General features: G+C 46.7%; 2 protein-coding genes across 8 annotated transcripts in view; one reads left to right on the top strand and one right to left on the bottom strand.

Annotated features, from left to right (window-relative positions):
- LOC115542665 (plexin-C1) overlaps positions 1-21,090 on the top strand; it is a 156,695-nt gene that overhangs the window by 112,500 nt on the left and 23,105 nt on the right. The window lies entirely within an intron of this gene.
- LOC115542663 (plexin-C1) overlaps positions 1-21,090 on the bottom strand; it is a 32,591-nt gene that overhangs the window by 438 nt on the left and 11,063 nt on the right. For 3 of the 6 annotated variants that reach the window (XM_030354997.1, XM_030354998.1, XM_030355001.1), the window contains 19 exons: positions 12,990-13,095; positions 12,541-12,663; positions 11,307-11,474; positions 11,112-11,202; positions 10,630-10,731; positions 10,240-10,343; positions 9,833-9,874; positions 9,344-9,471; positions 8,422-8,620; positions 6,844-6,990; positions 5,682-5,850; positions 3,973-4,076; positions 3,132-3,207; positions 2,657-2,691; positions 2,078-2,173; positions 1,732-1,895; positions 942-1,089; positions 341-481; positions 176-250 (listed from right to left, as the gene is read on the bottom strand). In XM_030354997.1, the coding sequence (XP_030210857.1) occupies positions 176-250; positions 341-481; positions 942-1,089; positions 1,732-1,895; positions 2,078-2,173; positions 2,657-2,691; positions 3,132-3,207; positions 3,973-4,076; positions 5,682-5,850; positions 6,844-6,990; positions 8,422-8,620; positions 9,344-9,471; positions 9,833-9,874; positions 10,240-10,343; positions 10,630-10,731; positions 11,112-11,202; positions 11,307-11,474; positions 12,541-12,663; positions 12,990-13,095 (2,218 nt within the window). Of the gene's footprint in view, positions 1-175; positions 251-340; positions 482-941; positions 1,090-1,731; positions 1,896-2,077; positions 2,174-2,656; positions 2,692-3,131; positions 3,208-3,497; positions 3,904-3,972; positions 4,077-5,681; positions 5,851-6,843; positions 6,991-8,421; positions 8,621-9,343; positions 9,472-9,832; positions 9,875-10,239; positions 10,344-10,629; positions 10,732-11,111; positions 11,203-11,306; positions 11,475-12,540; positions 12,664-12,989; positions 13,096-21,090 lie in introns of those variants that run through there. The other 3 variants (XM_030354999.1, XM_030355002.1, XM_030355003.1) reach the window with 2 other exon arrangements.

Below are 21,090 nucleotides of genomic sequence, written 5' to 3'. Positions count from 1 at the left end.
CGCAGGAAGAGGGTTAAGACCGGCAACCATGGCAACCTGAGCAACCGCAAGAAGCCAAGCCTCTGCTACAGGATGTGTGAGCCACAGACGAGAAGAACGAAACGAGTAGCGTCGGGATCAGTTTGGCGTGTGGCCTCGCCTGCATCCACACCATGATTTGAATAAACTGTCTTACCTCCGTGAAATACTGATGAATGAACTTGTAGAGCTCTCGGAGAGCCGCCGGCTCGTTGAACTCGTTGTCGTGTTTCTGTTTGAACAGGAACGTCGTTAGTGTTGGCACGGGGGTAACACCAAATATGGTCGTTTAGAAAAAAAAAAAAAGCCTGTAAAAACAAACCCTTGACTCTTCTAGCAGGAAATCCTTGAATTCAGCTGTGGTGATCGGCTGCTGTTCCCGGACACAATTGTAATACGCTTTCACTTCCTGTTTGAACTGAGGGATGTCTTTGGCATACAGAAGCTTATTGGTGGGCGCGTGCTGAAACAAAAGAAGTTTAAATAAATAGTTGTAACTTTATTTCAACAGATTCGGTCATGGGATAGGTTTCAGCATCACCCTATAGTTACACATCCAAACTGTTTAAACACACTCACTTATAAAAACAGACATCTTGGTTGGTCTCGGTCAGGGCACTGGTGCAAGTTAAATATGACAATTTTAAAGAATATAATAACAAAATACTATGCAAAAGAGGCGATGCCCCCCTTGCACACAACGTGACCAATAACAGTTGCAAGACAAGATGTGTGCATCTAACGTGACACTGCAAAGGTACGTACAAAGTATGAATACTGCCCATTCAAATCCTTACAAAACAGACCAAACAAATACCAATTTGGCCTGACTGATACTTAAAATGGACTACTTGCTAAGTAGACCGTTGCACATTACACAGCGGTGGCGACATGACCACAGGCTGTGGTCTCTAGAGCACCACCTTGCCCAGCTTGGTGTCCGTCAGGGAGAAGGAGTCCATGAAGGCCTGAGCGATGACGGACAGACAGCCGTCCAGGTGGTCCGACTTGTCCATGTCGAACACAAACTGGGGGTTCTTCAGGATGTTCACCCAGAAGCGCAGCGGCAGACTGGGGGGGGGGGGGTCACGAGGCAGACATGAGGTTCAAAAAGGTTGTCTCTCCCGGGTCAAGCATCGCTTTTAAAATAATGTACTCGTTCTAGGCTGTGTTCCAATAGTCGTGCTTTAGTGCTTTTCGAACCAGTGGCCACTCATGCGCTTTACAATATTGCCTGTCATTCATGCACACGTTAACACACCGACGGCGGTGTCAGCCACGCACGGGGAAAGCTCTACCTCCTGAGCCACGGAGGCTAAACTTTCCTCCTGCTCAACTACAACTACCACAGCTCGTCTCCTTGGAAATATAAGCGAAGGAGGAATAGGATGGCAGACATAGTCCAAAGTTTTGGAATGCACCCCTAGGCTCGTTACTTCCGTCTACACTACTGCCAGCGAACGATGAAGAAGTAGAGGAGAGAGAGAGAGAGAGAGAGAGAGAGAGAGAGAGAGAGAGAGAGAGAGAGAGAGAGAGAGAGAGAGAGAGAGAGAGAGAGAGAGAGAGAGAAAACGGGGTATTTCTGGCTACTCTGCATTGACAATGCATCACATTGTCCCCATCCCCGCGGTTATGCTACACTACGAACCATTAGCAGCCTGCACTCAGGGCTGATGGGAGGTGGACGGGGCTGAGAGAGAGAGAGACACACACCTGTTGGTCTTCCAGATGTGCAGGACCTCCGGGTCGGCGATCTTCATTCTGGCCGCCTGGCCGTCCAGGAAGTCGAAAAAGTGTTTGATGGCGGGGGGGGCTTTGCCGGGGCCCACGCCCCAGATCCCCCGAAACAGGTTGACCATGTAGGAGTGGACCGCCACCTAGGGGATGGGAGAGAGACGACGTTCAACAAACGCTGGGAGCAACACATGCAATGAATACTACAGTAAGGATAGTCTGCATCAGCAATCGTCCTACAGTCACGATTGGATGTTTTTCATCGGAAGTTGTAGGCTATCAGAAGCGGTGCGTAACATAGTGAGATAGTAAGGGAGGTGGATGCCTTGGTGGACAGCAGCTTGGTGAGATGTACTTCCTTCAGCTTCAACTTCTTCCTCTCTGGGTTCATGCCCTGGTCCTCACACACGTCAGGATCGATCTGTGTGAGAGGAGGGAGAGAGAGAGTTTAAGGGCCATCCAGGTCGGGCGGTCGATATAGACAGGGAAGTCTCTGAGTGAGTGAGTGACAGAGAGAGAGTGTGAGTGAGTGACAGAGAGTGTGAGTGGGTGAGTGACAGAGAGAGTGTGAGTGAGTGACAGAGAGAGAGTGAGTGATTGAGAGAGTGAGAGCGAGGATGACAGTAGAGGAGCACAGGTCGGAACTGAAACCGGGCGTCTCCGACCAGGTTACCCAACAAGGAACCAGCCAGTTAAACTTATGCCGAATCGTTTCACTGTTAGATTCTACTGAATCGTTTCCCTTTTTGCCTTGTGAACTATTGAACTACTGAACTAGAGTGGATGCAAGATGCAATGCTATAGAGTCTCGCAATATTTATAACTATCGCCTCAATGTTAAAAAACAAGTATAATGTTACCCATACAAAGACCTGGACAGACAGTGTACTACTGCGCTACTTACCAGATGAAAGTACTTGACGGAGAAATTCTGATCATCTGGGGAAACCGATGAGACGCGGGGTCAACAGAGACAGAGGTTAGGTTTGGTTCGATGTGATGCTTCCTCCAAATAAAAGACACACACACACACACACACACACCCACTCACACACAGAACGATGTTCACCCCCAGATAGAGGTACACAAACAAAATGTACACGCCACACACACACATTAACACACGCACACAGATAGATGCACACAAGCACAAACACAGAATGATTTACACACACACACAGATAGATGTACACACAAACACACACGCAGATAGATGTACACAAACAAAATGTACACGCCATGCACACATAGATGCACACACACAGAATGATGTACACACACACAGATAGAGGTACACACACGTGCAGATAGATGTACACAAACAACATGCACATGCCACGCACAAAGATAGATGCACACACAGACACACGCAGGCTCACCCTTCACACTGCTCTGTGAGACCAGTGGTGGATGGCAGCCGGTAGACAGGACCTTCACTGTGACTTTAGCCGGCACCTGGAGACACGTGGCATGACATCATGTTGCAATAAGTTACATAACATGATGTTACATTACGTTATTTGACATTACATAACATGGTGTAATGGACATTCTGGAGTATACTCCCCAGGAGGGTAAACTTATTGTTTACCGGCCACCACCCCATCGCCTATGTATGTATGTATGTATGTATGTATGTATGTATGTATGTATGTATGTATGTATGTATGTATGTATGTATGTATGTATGTATGTATGTATGTATGTATGTATGTATGCATGTATGCATGTATGCATGTATGCATGTATGGCACCCATTGCACTCTTGATCATCCCTGGAAGACTTGTGGTGTCTGAGGGCCTCACCTTGTGGTGTCTGAGGGCCTCACCTTGTGGTGTCTGAGGGCCTCACCTTGTGGTGTCTGAGGGCCTCACCTTGTGGTGTCTGAGGGCCTCACCTTGTGGTGTCTGAGGGCCTCACCTTGTGGTGTCTGAGGGCCTCACCTTGTGGTGTCTGAGGGCCTCACCTTGTAGTGTCTGAGGGCCTTGCCTTGTGGTGTCTGAGGGCCTCACCTTGTAGTGTCTGAGGGCCTCGCCTTGTGGTGTCTGAGGGCCTCACCTTGTGGTGTCTGAGGGCCTCACCTTGTAGTGTCTGAGGGCCTCACCTTGTGGTGTCTGAGGGCCTCACCTTGTGGTGTCTGAGGGCCTCACCTTGTAGCGGCGGAGGGCCTCACCTTGTGGTGTCTGAGGGCCTCACCTTGTGGAGTCTGAGGGCCTCACCTTGTAGTGGCGGAGTGTGTTCAGCATGGTGACCTCCCCGATGACCTCCGAGCTGCGGTCCACCTCCTCCAGGGCCACAAACACACCGGGGCCCTGCTCCAGCTCTGGGGGACAAAACGCACAGACACACACACACACACAGGCAAGCAGGCAGACAGACACACAGACAGAGAGACACACAGACAGACAGACAGACAGACAGACAGACAGACAGACAGACAGACAGACAGACAGACAGAGAGCGAGAGAGAGAGCGAGAGCGAGAGACAGAAACACACAGAGAGACAGACAGACAGAGAGACAGACAGACAGAGAGACAGAGAGACAGACAGACAGAGAGACAGACAGACAGACAGACAGACAGACAGACAGACAGACAGACAGACAGACAGACAGACAGACAGACAGACAGACAGACAGACAGACAGACAGACAGACAGAGAGAGAGAGAGAGAGAGAGACAGAAACACACAGATGCAGTGACCGACAGACAACATACAGACAACATTCAGGGTTTCAGTTTTCAGAGTCTAATGCCGCTTTTCCACCGCATGGTACCAGCTCGACTCGACTCGACTCAGCTCGCATTTTTGGCGTTTCCACTGCGAAAACATGGTATCTGGTCCCTGAAGTGGCTGCTTTTTTTGGTACCGCCTCGCTCTAGGTTCCAAGCGAGCTGAGCCGATGCTAAAAGGTGACGTCGGCAGACGGCCGGCCACTGATTGGCCAGAGAGTGTGACGAAGTCACGAGAACGACATGGCAACTATGCTGGTTACAGCCATAGCAGCGCCGCAGCCAACATATTCCACTTCTTCAACTTCTTCAACATGCCACGTCCAGGAGGTACTATTTGCGGTGGAAAACGACCCGTGCTGCTACCGTGTCGAGTCGAGTCGTCTCGAGTCGAGTCGAGTCGAGTCGAGCTACATGTGCGGTGGATAAGCGGCATTAGTGTTGGTTTTTCATCTTGTGGTCCAACCCCCTGAGGTTAGAGCACATGATGAAACCAAACGCGCTAGTGTTAACCACAGAAAACACTGAGAGGAGGAACGGGGGAGGGGGGCAAAGTAGTCTGCCGATACTTAACAGATCAACAACTGGCGAAAAAAAAGTCAGATAAGGTGTGAAACAGCCTAGTGACAACGTTACAGGCAAAAACAATATAAAAAGGACAAATTAAAGTAGGCCATTTGAGTTCCCTTTCCTGTCAAGCTAAGTTTCCACTTTTTAGACCTCATTTCCACCCGCCTCTGAAAGTGGTGTAGTGTGAACAGTACAGCGATCTATACTCTGAGAATGGTGTAGTATGAACAGTACAGCCATCTATACCTTGGAAGTGGTGTAGTGTGAACACTACAGCGATCTACACTCTGAACCTGGTGTAGCGGTGTAGTGTGGACAGTAAGGAATCTATACTCTGAAAGTGGTGTAGTGTGAACAGTACAGCAATATGCAGGTTGAAAGTGGTCTAGTGTGAACAGTAGCGAACTACACCCTAAAATTGGTGTAATAGTGTAGTGTGAACAGTACAGCAATATACAGGTTGAAAGTGGTCTAGTGTGAACAGTAGCGAACTACACCCTTAAAATTGGTGTAGTAGTGTAGTGTGAACAGTACAGCGATCTACACCCTTAAGGCGGTGTAGTGTGAACAGCACAGAGATCTACACCCTTAAAGCGGGGTTTAGCGTGACCCCGCCGTCACCCACCCAGCCGGATGTCCCGGAGCGGGATGTTGTAGGCGAAGCCGAACTTGGCCTTGAAGACGGCCAGGATCTTGAGTTTGACCTGGTCCACGGTGTCACAGCTGAGCGCCTCCACCTCCAGCGGCTCGCTGAGCTGCCCGTCGCCGCCCACCACGAACACCGCCTGCAGCTTCTGAGGGGGCCACACAACCACACAACCATGCTTTCACCATTTCCTGTTTCCAGCGTGTTGGGCTCAAGAAAGTCAATTTTCTCAATGCTTCCATTCTTCTTCTTCTTCATTTTATTATTAACAATTATTGTTAACGATGCTATCTGTGTGTGAGTGAGTGAGTGAGTGAGTGAGTGAGTGAGTGAGTGAGTGAGTGAGTGAGTGAGCGAGTGAGTGAGTGAGCAAGTGAGTATGTGTGTCTATTTTAGTACAGTACTTGGAAATATGCTGCTCCAGTTTTTGTTGTATGCTCTGATTGTCCTCAGTTGATGGTCGCGATGGACAACCGCGTCTGTCTGCTGAATGTCTGAACGGAAACGTATTCCGTGTCTGTCAGCTGAATGTTTGAACGGAAATGTATTCTGTGTTTGTGTTTGTGTTTGTGTGTGTGTGCGTGCACGTACGCATGTGTGCATGTATCTCTGCCTGCATCCTTGAGTAGGAATCACTGCGTAGCGTATCTAACCGAAACAGTGATATTATTCTTCAGTCTCAGGAAAACTAGATGTTCTGAAAGTTCCACAAGCCCAATTCGTGGGCTGCCAAAACGTGTGAGACGTTGAGTCTTGCTGTGTCTCAGTTCCAATATTTGTTTCAGGTTCTCTCTCGCTTTTTCCCACCCCCTGAAAATATCCCTTCATAAGAACATGGATATCTGTAAGTTAGTAAATCGCCTTTCCCCAGTACATGGATATCTATAAAGGGGTGATATTGTGCCAACATAAGCAACATTTGCTACAGTCCACTCGGTAGGTTGGTCGACTGATCTATCCAGCATACATCTAGGTGGACAAGCCCACTTCTGATGTCACTTAAACCCAGGAACATGCAGATTTTCAATCGGCTCGTAACGGCTAATCACACTCACACCTGGTGGCATAATATCACCCCTTTGAGTTAGTAAATAGCCCCATAATCAGGAAATGGATATGTTCTGGGGGCGGGCCTACTCACGACAGCAGTGAAGTCCTGGGCTTGCCACAGTAGCCAGTCCTCACTGAGGGTGTAGAGAGCCTTCTCGGTGACAGAGTCCACGGGTCCTTTGGCGATCTGCTGCGTCAGGGCGCTCACCAGGAAGTACAGGTGCTGGCCCGCACTCTCCTGCTCACAAACACACACGCACACACACACACCGCGGGGACGAGGAGAAGGGTAGGGATCAGATCCCCTTCCTCTACTCTGGTTCTACAACAACGTCCTTTCAGAGAGATGTAACCTCAAAATGAAACCAAAAGCTAAAGCCGCTTAAAATATAGTTATAGGTGACACTGGACAGAAAGGTTACACTCATTATCCATTATAGTAGCATATTATATGCATTAGCATAACATAGCATTACTACGCTGTGTTGGCCTACGCTGTTAGTAAATTATTACTCAACCCTAGTTAACTGATAATTAACTAGTTAGTTGATGATTATTACTTCATTACTTAATGTTAATCAATGGTTATTAAATGTACTCTTATTGTTAAGTGTTACCCTTTTTATTATATGTCAACCATCAACAGTCCTTTTCCAAAAAGTCTCTGTCACGGCCAACGTCTGGTGTTGACATTGTACTCAACAACAGCTGTTAGCCGTGACTCTGATGACATTTAATTCTAAGGTCTGCCCACGTCCCTGTGGTCTGACCGTTGTTGGTGTGTTGTTCTAAACAAGGAAGGAGGTCATGAGACTCGGTCTGGCATGCATCTCTGCGGCTCAAGCCCTGCCAAGCGACAGGAAGTCAGAGAGAGGAGTTGAAAATCAAGCACCTTGTTTTCTCTTTGTCTCGTCTAATTCGCATGCAAATCTGGGGATTTATCCTTACAGAACCGGTTTAGAAACCGTAAAAGACTTGTCTTTTAAGTCTTGTGTGTTCCGCTTTTTTGCGTTTTAATGTGAAAGGTGCTACTCAAACCAAAGGCGTGACTTACTCACATGTGACGATGTTTCATCACGCCCTGTGTGAGAATGTCTTTTTTGACGCCGTGGCTGCTGGTTTCCTGATTAGGGTTTCAGTTTAAGCAGCTTTTGAAGGTTATTCTTCTTGTGTAATTATCTGTTTATCTTTCTGTCTTCCCCCACCACACCTACTTCCCTCCTAGCCCATCTTTAAAAGGAGCCACCCCTACCTTTTGTTCCTTCTAAGGGTGACCTCGAATCGTCCAAGCTACCCTAATGGACTGCATTTATATGACGCACTTCTAAGCAGTGGCCACTCAAAGCGCTTTACAATAATGCCTAGCATTCACCCATTCATGCACACATTCACGCACCGACGGCAAGGCGACAGCCAGCTCGTCAGGAGCAGTCAGGGTGAGGTGTCTCGCTCAGGGACACATCGACACTCAGCTCGGGAGGAGCCGAAGATCAAACGAGCAACCTTCCGGTTACCAGCCAACGTCCGGAGCCATATGCCGCCCCAAAGCGTTCTCAAGACATAGCTCACTTCCCACCAAGGTTTCGGAGTCACGGTTCGCTCCTTGCCCTTCGGAGGACCCACGGTCACGCTAACCTCCACCTTTTACAAAAGCTGCCGCCGCACCCACCCTGAGGAAGCCGTACAGGCAGATGGACATCCAGTTGGTGAGGACCTTCTCCACGATGGACTGCGTGCGGCGCAGCACCATCTTGTGCTGGCCGTTGCTGGGCTGCTCCATGGCCACCCGCAGCAGCTGCTCCATCACCTCCGTCAGGTAGCCCAGGTCGCGGTGCAGCGCCACCGTCAGGACGGAGGCCACCGTGCACCTGCAGACCACGCAGGTACGATTATATGGTGATATACTCATACATGCATGATAACATGATGATACACTCATGATACACTCGGGCCTAAAAAAAAAAGTTGTTTGGTTCCGGTGTCCGACCGACCCTGTCAATTTATGTGCGACCCAAATAATTTTATGAGCTTTAAAACTATAATTACATTTTGGTACAGCACCTCTTCATTCTGTACAAGGATGAGCGAATTTTCTCGTTTTTAAATGAAAACAACCTACCTATCATTCGCTGCCGCTGGAAAAAATAAAATAAAAAAATAAAATAAATTCCCTACCTACCCATGACCTCAACTGACAACCAACAGGAACCAAACTTTTTTTTTTTTAGGCCTTATATGGTGATATACTCATACATGCATGATTACATGATGATACACTCATGATACACTCATGATACACTCACGATACACTCATGCACCTGCCAAGACCACGCATGTACGGTTATATTTTATAATCATGCCCCTGCGAGGAAGTCCCATGTACGATTATGAAATAAGACAATAGAGGAATAGAGGAGACCTTACTACACCCACTAGAAGCCTGGAGTGGTGCTACTCCACTTCTACACCCACCAGACGTCTGGAGTGGTGCTACTCCACTACTACCCACCAGACGTCTTATTCACTTCCATTCACTTATTCACTATCTCATTCATTCACCCATCATCTCATTCACTCAACAATCAACACACTTGTGCTGGATGGTGAAGGACTTCTGCTCCTCCAAGGTGTGCACCATGGAGGTGAGGAACAAGGGCTCTCTGAGCAGCTGGGCCAGGCGCCCGCAGCCATCGTCCTGCTTCTCCATCTTCCTCGGGTCCTGACCACCACCGCACAACACACAACACATAGACACACACACACACACACACACACACACACAAAGAGCACATGTGAGACGGAGAACCACAGGGAATTCACATGACACAGGTTGTTTTTGATAAAGAGCAGGTTAGGGGGTCAGGCGTCAAATGCCTGCAGGCATCAAACCCGGTACCTCTTAGAGGTACACTACTCTGGAGGTGATTAATCTAAACCAGACTTTGGATTAATGTCTGCCGGTAGACCAGCACAGATTTTGTATGAAATCTGAGCTTGCTTCATATTTGATTCGACGTTCATTCGATATTCAACCGTACTTCAAAGCTGAACGATTAGGATAAAGAAACGCACGGCCCCACCTGGCTGATGTCTTTGAGGCACGCCGTCATCAGACTTCCCCCCTGGGAGGAGATGGAGACAAGAACACCAATCAAATGGTGCAGGAACAATTGATTTGTGTCGGGATCAAGTATGGATCCACTTACATTTACATTTAGGGCATCTAGCAGACGCTTTATCCAAGAGACTTACAATAAGTACTTTTGTCAGAAGAAAAAGAAACAGCAAAACCGTTAGTCCCAAGCACTAACATTCGCTAGGCTAACACATCCCTGTATACAACAAACATAGCTAGGATAAGATGCTACACGATGCTAAGTACTATTTAGTGCAGGGACGTACAAAATACAATGTGTGTAGGAGGGGTGGGAGGGGGAGGCTATGAGGTGTCTAGGTGAACTCTGAACAAGTGAGTCTCGAGTCTTACCTCGGGGAAGAAGATCTTGGCGGCAAAGTGCTTGTAGTCCAGGAAGGGGATCGCCCCCACGTTCTCAATCAGGTCCGAGTCCTCCGTCTGCATGTCCACGAACCCTATCCCAGCACCCCGACCGGTTAGAACCAGTTCAGAACCATAGCTCGGGGCCAGTGGTCTTACTTAATAACAGTCGATAAAGTTTACAGTGACATATTTGCTACTGTGCTCATGTTGAGCACTCATAATTTTAATAGATATATTTGTGGTTTTCACTTGTTTGACATTCTGTCTCAGAAGACGCCATCATTACGTTTCGTTTCGTCACAGCGTGGTTGTGTTCCTAGCATCGCGACAGAGCTACCAATGGTGCGCTCCGTGTCCGGCTTCCCTCCTGGGGCTCACCTTGGCGGATGTCGTTCCTGATGTCCATCTCCAGGACCTCGATGAGATTGTTCATCCGGGCGGTGAGACTCCTCTTCTGCCAGCAGTAGACGCCCACCCCCGCTGGAAGACACAGGCATCACGTTCTCTTGTTATAATGGAGGGTCGGATCGAGCTATGCTACGGTTGCCATGCTAAGGTATGGTTTAGGTAAGGTACGGTTAGGTAATGTTGTTATAATGGAGGGTCAGATTGTGCTATGCAATGGATGCTATGCTATGCCTTAGGTATGGTCGGTTAGTTAAGGTTGTTATAATGGAGGGTCAGATTCAGCTATGCTATGGTTGCTATGCTAAGATATGCTTTAGGTAAGGTCCGGTTCGCCAGGTTTGGTATAATGGAGGTTTAGATTCAGCTATGCTACGGTTGCTATGCTAAGGTATAATTTAGGTAAGGTTCTGTTAGCCAAAGGTTGAGGGAAGGAAGCCTATGGCCTTTCTTACTGCCCACGATCAAGGGAACTACGAGGAGAAGGAGCAGCAGTTTGAGGTAGTCAAAGTGCGTCAGGACTTTCGTCTGGCTTCCGTACATTATCTGAAAAACAGGCACAGCGAGGCATTGATTGGTTGATTGATTAATTGCATTCAAACAAATGCAAAGTCAATAAAACGCTTCGACTTTGACGTGATGTGATCTACCTTCACTGCTGTTATCTCCGCATCAATTGAGATCTTGATGACGCAGGTGATGATGTCGGTGCCGTTGCTGCGTTCGATTTTTGTGATAACACAGTCGTAGTCTTCACCGCCCTGGGCGCCCTTCCCCCGCAGGTCCTCTGGGGCCATCTGGAGCTCATCTGACTTTTTCTGAACATCACAACAGAAGCCGCCGTTCGGGACTTATGGTCGGATTTACTTTTGCACACCACTTATACACATGGAGTTCACACACCGACGGCAGAGTCAGCCACGCAGGGCGACAGCCAGCTCGTCGGGAGCAGTGAGGTTGAGGTTTCTTACTCAGGGACACCTCGACACTCAACCTTCCGGTTACAACTAGAGGTGGGAATCTCTTGGCAAGTCATGATTCAACGATTCGATTCTAAAGCGATGATCGATGCATCTCGATGCAACAATTTTTTTTATGTACATTTCCAATGCGTGATTTTCAAATATATATATATTTATATATACATCTGAGTTTGCTAATCACTTCCTACTTTTGGGATGATCATTAAAGACATCAACAGATGAATTAACTGAATTAAGAGAGAAAGCTTTTGTCACAAATATGACTTTCTATGAACAATGCAATAATCAATGCAGCTTGCATAAGAACACAATATGGAAGTAAGTAAAAAATAGGTTTCAGTTTTATTTTTTTTCTAATCTTTCTTTTCTATGCCATTAAAGAAAAAGCTGCTCTTTAATTAGAAGGAGTTCTTGTTTCTGGCTGTGAGTTTGCGTGCATGCTATGCGTAGGCTGAATCGCAATTGTGTCAAGACAAATCAGATTGGCCAATACACACTGAAGATAAATGAAGTATAAAAAAAAAAGAAATATTCAGATTATTGATTTATCTGCATCGAGGCGGAATTGTTCTAGAGAGAATCGCGCGATGCATCGAAGAATCGATTATTTTGTCCCACCCATAGTTACATCTAACCCAACCACCATGTCACCACCATGCCTCAAAGCTTGAACCTAGCAGAGCTTGCTAACTCACTCACTAACCTACCTATCCACTCACTCATTCACTCACTAGCTCGCCCACCCACTCATTGACTCACCCATTCACCCACCTACCCACCCCCTCATTCACTCCCCCACTCACCCACCCACCCACCCCCTACCTCACTCACCCCCCTCACTCTACCACCCACCCCAGCATCACCCCACCCAGTGTTTGAAGGGGTCCCGGGGGCGACTGACCTCTATGGTGAGCCGTAGGTGGTGGATGGCGTTGGGGCAGGCCAGCGTGTGATTGGCTACCCTCAGGGTCACAGAGCTGCTGAAGGGGTCGCGGTCTGCCGCCAGGCTCTCGAACTGCAGAGACTGTTGGGACGCAGGCACGTGAAAGGCGGCGCTGTGCTGTGTGTGTGTGTGTGTGTGTGTGTGTGTGTGTGTGTGTGTGTGTGTGTGTGTGTGTGTGTGTGTGTGTGTCTGTGTGTCTGTGTATCTCTCTCTCTCCATATTCTTAAGCAAACATGTCTTGAAAGTGTGTGTGTGTGTGTCTTCGCAGGATCGTGTGCCTTCTCTTCCATGTGTGAGTGCGTTTGTGTGTGAGTGCATGCACGTGTGAGTGCATGCGCGTGTGACTGCATGCGTGCGTAAGTGCACGCGTTCGTAAGTGCGCACTAAGTGCGCCTTAACCAACTCACTTGGTCGCTTGACTCGGAGAAGTTGACCCTTTCATCTGTGTGGCTGTGGATGACCTCATCGACAAACTTCAGGTTGGACACCGTGATGTTCATCCTCCTCTTCCCGCTGCCCATTGGACCAATCAGAGAACAGAAGCCCACATCAGAAGCCAATCAGGGAAGCAGAATCTAGGTAAAGCTGATGCTACCCCAATAACCAAAAAGAGGGCTTTTGTACCAGCAAACAAGTAATGTAGAGTGAAAATGTAGTGTAGTAAACGGCAACTGCTCAAAGAAAACACGTAATATTATGCATTCAAAATGTTTTGAATAACTTCCCATGTCTGCAGTTAAAGGAATCTGCACAACACATTGGCCTCCCGTATCAGACTTCGCGGCTATAGGGGCTGCATCTATCCAAGGAGAATGTATAGAAATTCCTTCCTAGGAAGTTCCTGATCGTAATTAAACAAACAGGGTTTATATAACTTATATATTATAGTTACGATTGATATTTCCACGACAGTATTATTATAACATTATATTATGTTATAATCGTAGCAATTTAGCCGCGTCAGGAGACATCTGCTGAGATGAAGGAGAGGGACCCAAACAACAAAAGGTGTCGATGCAGCTTGATAAGAAGGTTTGATATGAAATGCCTCTCCAGAAGTGGGCGTGGCAAGGTCAGGCCATCCATGTGTCCGTGGTTTCAAGTTTGCGTGCAGCTGCTGCAGACCGGAACTATGAACCAGGTCATGGTATTGTCAACGTTTCTCGGAAGCGTGGGCAAGGAGGGGCGGTATGGGAACACACAGATGGGGAGCGCTCGGGGCCTGTGGTAGGCCGGACGTGGTTGGTCTCACTCTCAGTTTCGGTGATGGGCTGGTGGTGAGGGGGGCCAACTGTGTTACTGTGACTGGCAGTGCCACGGCTTGTCTCCTGCTGTATAACCTTTTAATGGTCATCTGTACAACATATGTGATCATATCAGCCCGTATTTCAAATGGATGTGTCTCAGCTTTACGGATCTATGATTGGGACTCTCTGGTTCGTATCAAAGAGTCGATGGAGGGCCTGTTTGATACACGGGGCAGGTACAAACAAGCGTTCCCTCCTCCTTTCATCATCGACCCCGACTCACCCGAGTACCTGCTGCTTTGTCGGGCGCCGGGCAAAGTCCGCAGGAAATCGAGGAAAAGAGGCTCGCGTTCCGGAGTCCAGGTCAAGCGAAGACGCGCTGCAGCACGCCTGGGCTCTGCCATCTTCGGCCACGGAGAACGCGTAAGGTGTCTGTGTCGGATCCCTCTCCTCAATGTGTGTGACGGCACATCCACGCTGCCATCTGCTTGGACCACTATGACAGTCTTGGAGCCTACACAGCGCTGGAGTAGTGGTCAGCGGCTTTCATCGCCTCCACGCTCTTCCGTATTTACACCGGTTCCGGCACGGTCCAGCTGGAGCCCACGTGACCGATGCCTGCGACCAATCCCGCTCCGCTCCGCGGACACTGCCTCCGTGACGTCATCAACGTTGCATATCGGCCTGTTAAATGCCCGGTCTATTGCAAATAAATCCTTCTCTCTGAACGATCTTTTCACAAGAGAAAAGCTGGATTTAATGTGTCTTTCGGAGACATGGCAGAGAGAGGAAGAGTTTATTCATCTAAATGAACTCTGTCCAGCTGGTTGCTCTGCCGTCGGGAAGCCCCGCCCCTGTCGTCGTGGGGGGGTCTGGCTGTTGTATACAGGGACAGTTGCACATGCAAAGTGACTCAGACCCAAGAATTCCCTTCATTTGAGTCTCAGATGGTCAGGGTGGGTTCTTCCAATCCATTCTACTGTGTGTCAATCTACCGTCCTCCTGGCCCTGCTGCTGTCTTCTTGAAGGATTTTAGTGACTTTTTATCCTCCATAATAAAGTTGGAATCTATTCTAATCCTTGGAGACTTTAACCTTCATGTTGATGACAGCTTATGTTGCTCCGCAAAGGAACTCTTAACATTGACTGAAGCTTTTAATTTTGAGCAACATGTTTCTGAGCCTACACACCAGAAAGGCCACATTTTAGATTTAGTTTTTACTCTTGGCCTGGACATTTCAAATGTGTCTGTACAGGACGTCCATCTGAGTGATCATTGTTTTGTTTTGTTTGATCTGCACTTCAGCCCTGAGCCTAAGCCCTTAGAAGTTAGGTCTCAGAGGCGTGTTATCTCTGCTAATACTGCAGACAGTTTTTCTGCTATGTTTGACCCTCTTTTATTCATGGATTGCCTCGATGTGGACAATTTTATGCACTGTTTTACCAAGCAGTGTGTTAAAATTCTGGACCAGGTGGCACCTGTTAAATCAAACTTATCAATACAGAAAAAAGTGTGCCCTTGGACAAATGAAGATACCTTGAGTCTAAAGAGACTATGTCGAAAGAATGAGCGTCTGTGGAAAGCCACTAACCTTGAGGTGCACAGACTTTATCTCAGGGATCTTGTGTCCTCATACAATGAGATGGTGGAAAATGCCAGATCGGACTACATTCGCCAACTGGTAACAGTAAATAAGAAAAACCCCAAAGTTTTATTTGACACTATCAATTCTCTTGTATGTTCTGCTGCGCCAGTTACCCCTGTTTTTTGTGAAGCTGACAGCAATGCATTGTTGAGATTTTTCACTGACAAAATTAAGATGATCAAGGAGAAAATCCCTCCCCTTTTGTGTGGAACCCCTGCTGTCATTGAGCCTGTCTCCAGCTTGTGGTCTTCATTTAAGTCTGTGACTCTTGCTGATATCTCTGCACTGGTGACCAAGATGAAACCCTCCTCTTGCTAATCTGACTTCCTTCCATGTTGGCTCTTTGTGAAAGTGTTTGATGTAATTGGCCCCTGGGTCACCAAAATGGTAAACCTCTCTCTGTCTACAGGTGTGTTTCCCAGTACATTTAAACATGCCATAGCATGCCTTTACTTAAAAAAACAGGCTTAGACCCGACTGTCCTCAGTAACTTCAGGCCTATTTCAAAGCTGCCACTCTTGTCCAAGATCCTAGAGAAGGTGGTCTCTGAACAGCTGTCATTATTCCTGGATCAGGGTAACATCCATGAGACCTTTCAGTCTGGTTTCCGCAAACTTCACTCTACGGAGACGGCCTTACTGAAAGTGTCCAGTGACATTATGATGTCTGCTGATTCGGGAAAGTGCACTGTTCTAGTTCTCTTAGATCTGTCCTCAGCCTTTGACACAGTTGACCACCAGATCCTGCTGAGAAGACCGAGGGATGAAGTAGGACTGTCAGGGTCAGTTTTACACTGGTTCTCGTCATACCTCTCTGGGCGTAGCTTTAGTGTCACTGTTAACCAAATAAGGTCTGAGTCAGCAGATCTGTTGTGTGGAGTCCCCCAAGGCTCCGTTTTGGGTCCTGTATTATTTTTGCTGTATTTGATCCCCTTGGGAAAAATCATCCAGGGATTTCCTGATGTTTCTTACCACATGTTTGCTGATGATATCCAGCTTTACTGTTCCTTCAAGCCAACTGAGCTCCAGAGGCTAAGTTCCTTAGTTCAGTGCTTGGTGGAGATAAAACATTGGCTGAGTGATAACACCCTGCAGCTTAATGTGGACAAAACAGAAACACTGGTTATTGCCCCTGATGATTCCATTCCAGGGATTAACCAGTACCTGGGTGACTTGGGCCAGTCTGTCAAACCGAGCCTAAGAAACCTGGGTGTTCTGTTTGACAAAGACATGTCATTAGTGCAGCACTGTAAACAGCTGACCAAAAATTTTTCAACTGAGGAACATTTCGAAACTCAGGAAAATGGTGTCACAAAATGACTTGGAGCTGATCACTCATGCATTTGTGTCTTCGCGTTTAGACTATTGTAATAGTTCGTTTTCTTGTCTAAACAAAAAGGAGCTGTCTCGCCTGCAGTTAGTGCAAAACTCTGCAGCGAGAGTTCTGACTCGCACCAATAGGAGGACTCATATAACCCCTATTCTTAAAGCTCTTCATTGGCTGCCAGTTTCGTCCAGGATCAATTTTAAAATTTTGGTTTTAACGTTCAGAGCTTTGCATGGCCAGGCTCCGCCTTACATCAGTGATCTGATCCAGCCTTACACCCCAACTCGGGCTCTGAGATCTGTGGATCAGAATCTGCTGATGTCGCCACGCACTCGTTTCTGGACCAGAGGAGACAGATCCTTCCAGGCTGTTGCTCCCAGGCTCTGGAACGATCTTCCGCTCTCTCTGCGTTCAATGGAGTCAGTTGACTCCTTCAAAAAGCAACTAAAGACCTATTTGTTTGCTCATGCTTTTGCTTATCTGTCTTGGGGCTGCTATGATTGTCACCTAGCTGTCTTGGCCTTTTAAACTTAAATTTGTATGTACTTCTTAACTTTGTATTGTTTTTGTTTTAACTGTGAAGCGCTTTGTGACCCTGGTCTGTGAAAGGCGCTGTACAAATAAAGCTTACTTACTTACTTACTTACTTACTTACAACCTCATGGAATTCGTTTGCACCCTTGACTTTCTTCTGCCACCTCATACGGTGATATTAATATGTGGATTGATTCACATGCAGAGATGCTGTAAAAGAGTGGCTTGTGGGAAACCGGGGAGGAAAGGGTCAGCCACGCTGCTGAGACGCCCAGTGATTTGACTTAGCAAACCAAAATCAACGTGAAACGTCACTGAAAAAAATTATCAGTGGAAAACATACCAACAGAAATAAACACAAAACATGCCACTGGAAACCATGCCTGCATAAAGAGACACTGTTTTGGAAGTAATACAAATCCATGATACTAGACAGTGTTATACTTACTGAACAATTTTTTAAATATAATTCTATTCAATTATCTACACATGTTTTTATTTTATTGTAAATGTTGTCTATTTCAACGTCCTAACTGCAGTACCCTCGCAGACCACTAGTGGTACCGTAGGTGGAAAAACACAGCCTGGGGAGGACACCTTTAGAAGCTGAAGTTACGAGTTCTTGAGATGAGTTGTTGAGTGGTTATAAGCGTGTGTAAAGGCCGATTTAGGGTCGTTTTAGACGTAGAGACGTAAGCACGTAATTTACACAAGGGACTTGTTTTAGACAAGATTTGATTTACGGTTCCTTTAAGGTTCCTTAAGGATTGCGCGTGTTGCAAGGGGATTCTCCGCCAGAACAGTAGGGGGAGCAACGAACGAATCTGTGGGCGTGGAAGTGGAAATCGCTGGCTTGTTTATATTTATAATTATCATAATTCGTTCTTGTGTTTTCTTCTTCTCCTTCTTCAAAATTCTTCATTCGCTTCTGTCACGGCCTTTTAAAATGGCGCTATTATGCTGTAAAACCGGAAATGTGAGACTCCTGAAAGGATGTGGTTAGCTGGCCAATCACAGTCTTTGCGAGCTGCGTAGGGCCGTAGTGTTTTAGTCGCATAGTCAGGAATTTTGGGCAACGCACTTAAGCACGTAAGGGGGGATATTTTACCGCGCAAGGGGGGGTTATGTATCTTACGTGCTTACGCGTTACGTCTAAAACAGAGCATATATCGGCCTTAAAGGCCGATTTAGGGTCGTTTTAGACGCAGAGACGTAAGCACGTAATTTACACAAGGGACTTGTTTTAGACAAGTTTTGATTTACGGTTCCTTTAAGGTTCCTTAAGGATTGCGCGTGTTGGAAGGGGATTCTCCGCCAGAACAGTAGGGGGAGCAACGAACAAATCTGTGGGCGTGGAAGTGGAAATCGCTGGCTTGTTTATATTTATAATTATCATAATTCGTTCTTGTGTTTTCTTCTTCTCCTTCTTCAAAATTCTTCATTCGCTTCTGTCACGGCCTTTTAAAAATGGCGCTATTATGCTGTAAAACCGGAAATGTGAGACTCCTGAAAGGATGTGGTTAGCTGGCCAATCACAGTCTTTGCGAGCTGCGTAGGGCCGTAGTGTTTTAGTCGCATAGTCAGGAATTCTGGGCGACGCACTTAAGCACGTAAGGGGGGATATTTTACCGCGCAAGGGGGGGTTATGTATCTTACGTGCTTACGCGTTACGTCTAAAACAGAGCATATATCGGCCTTAAGTGTGCTTCGATCGAGCCACACGCACCCGGAAACACACACAGCAGATAAGCCCACACACACACACACCCAGCCACGTTCCACTGAAATGTTGGTCAACCATACAGATTATAACCTGTGTGTGCATTCGGATCGACGCCCGCTCAGCGACGACCATTCCAAGTATTCTGATTCTGTCCCTCATTCTTAAACTAATTTGATTCTGAATATTGATGTTATGTAACAATGCTGCTACATGTATCCAACTGTGAGATCTGACTGCGAAACAGTATAATATTAATGTAATTATAACTATAACAAGTTTGTATTTCCAGTCAAAGCCATGGAGTAGGAATTGACAACTATTCCTTTTTGCTTTGGCCAACCGTACTTTACTCTAGACCACTTGTGGATTTTAGAAAGTAGAGACGATTCTAAGGGTGCAGATTTTGGCGGTAAAAACGTGTGCGTCAAAGTGGGTCTTGCATGAGGTCTATGGTCGATGGTGGCAAGGCTCAAGGCTACCACCAAAGTGGTCGCATCTGAGACCATTCATTGTCTATATGCATTTTTCATCCTGGGTTGCATCGGTGCCAGTAAAAACAAAAGATATATACGAGGGTTCGAACAAACGCTTTAACACGGGAACTGCACCAATGTGATGTAACATATCAAAACAGGGCTGTAACGACACAGACATGAGTTGACGTCGTCTTTACCTTTACATTTAGGGGAATTAGCAGACGCTTTTTCCCAAAGCGACTTACAATAAGTACATTTGTCAGAATTCGTCAGAATTTGTCAGAGACTACTCCCGTTGAGATTCTGAAACGTTCAAATTGGTTAGCACACGGAATAAGCCTTCAAAAAGCTAAACTAAAACCTCATGACTAAGTGCTGTGTGAAGGAAGTCAGCGGGTTTCAGATCCACTCTCGGTTCGAGTCTGACTCGGTTAGGACAGAGCTTCAATGTGAGGCGGGACACACCTCAGACGAGCCACGGAGCCATGGAGCCCCATCGGCAGCGTGGTAGGCAGCATAAAACACGTCAGAGGATTGGATTAAGGTCCTGTTCTGTGTTTGAAGTGATGGGTGGTGATGAAGGTTTGGAGCCGTGCTGGACCCCACAGAGAGGCTGTGTGCAGCACTGGTGTGAGTGGTCTCGTTGGGAACATGACCCACTTCAATTCCTGTTTTTTACAGACTGCCTAACAGTGGGATGTACAGCATGCAAAGTTTAGATTCATTTAGATTAGATGCCCCACAGCACTTGCCCTGATCAAGATATATAAAATACATAAATACACACTCACACCGCACACCGCACACACACACACACACACACACGCACACTATTCCGGATGACGGATCACGGGTGTAATACCTTAATACCAGCCTGTTATTATTAGAAGGTAGAATTGTTTTATATAAGAGGAGGAGGAACGCAAAGAGTTGGTTTGTGAGGAAAGATGTCAAGGTACTGATGGTTCTAAAGAAACAGACCCCATATGCAATAAAAACATTTTACAATTTCTTCCAAGGAAGTTCATCTGTTCTAAGTATTTGACACAGATGGTTGTTACGGGACAAAAACATGCCAATATTGCGACAAAGCCTCCAAAATATGGGGTGCAACCACATTTGTAACGAGGCCAGCTAATGAAAATGTCATTGGTTGAAGATGTTATTCTTGAGCCCTGAGTGGTGATGGCTGGTTGCCAAGGTAACCAATCCAACAGATAGCATGTGAAACAGGGGAAGTTACACACAGGTGGCATTTCCTCCCTGGGCATTGCTGCCCGGTCAGGCGGATAGTTTCTCAGAACCGTACCACTCATGACTTATGGCAACTTATACCTATTTCATTTATAAATATTTCACTATTCAATATTTTACCAGTTAATATTCAAAATGCAGTATATTGCGAATAAACTTTTTACTTCAATAATTGTGGTAAATATTGTACTAATAAATATTTTACTTAAAATATATATATTTAAAAAGTAAATTCATTTTTTACTTATAATGTTGTCTAATCGTTTCTGTTAAATAGTTAAATAATGTTTAAAGTTTTCCTT

Source organism: Gadus morhua, chromosome 4, assembly GCF_902167405.1.
Source record: "Gadus morhua chromosome 4, gadMor3.0, whole genome shotgun sequence".
In the NCBI taxonomy this organism is placed as follows: Eukaryota; Metazoa; Chordata; class Actinopteri; order Gadiformes; family Gadidae; genus Gadus; species Gadus morhua.
This window is presented reverse-complemented; position numbering and strand designations above follow the sequence as displayed.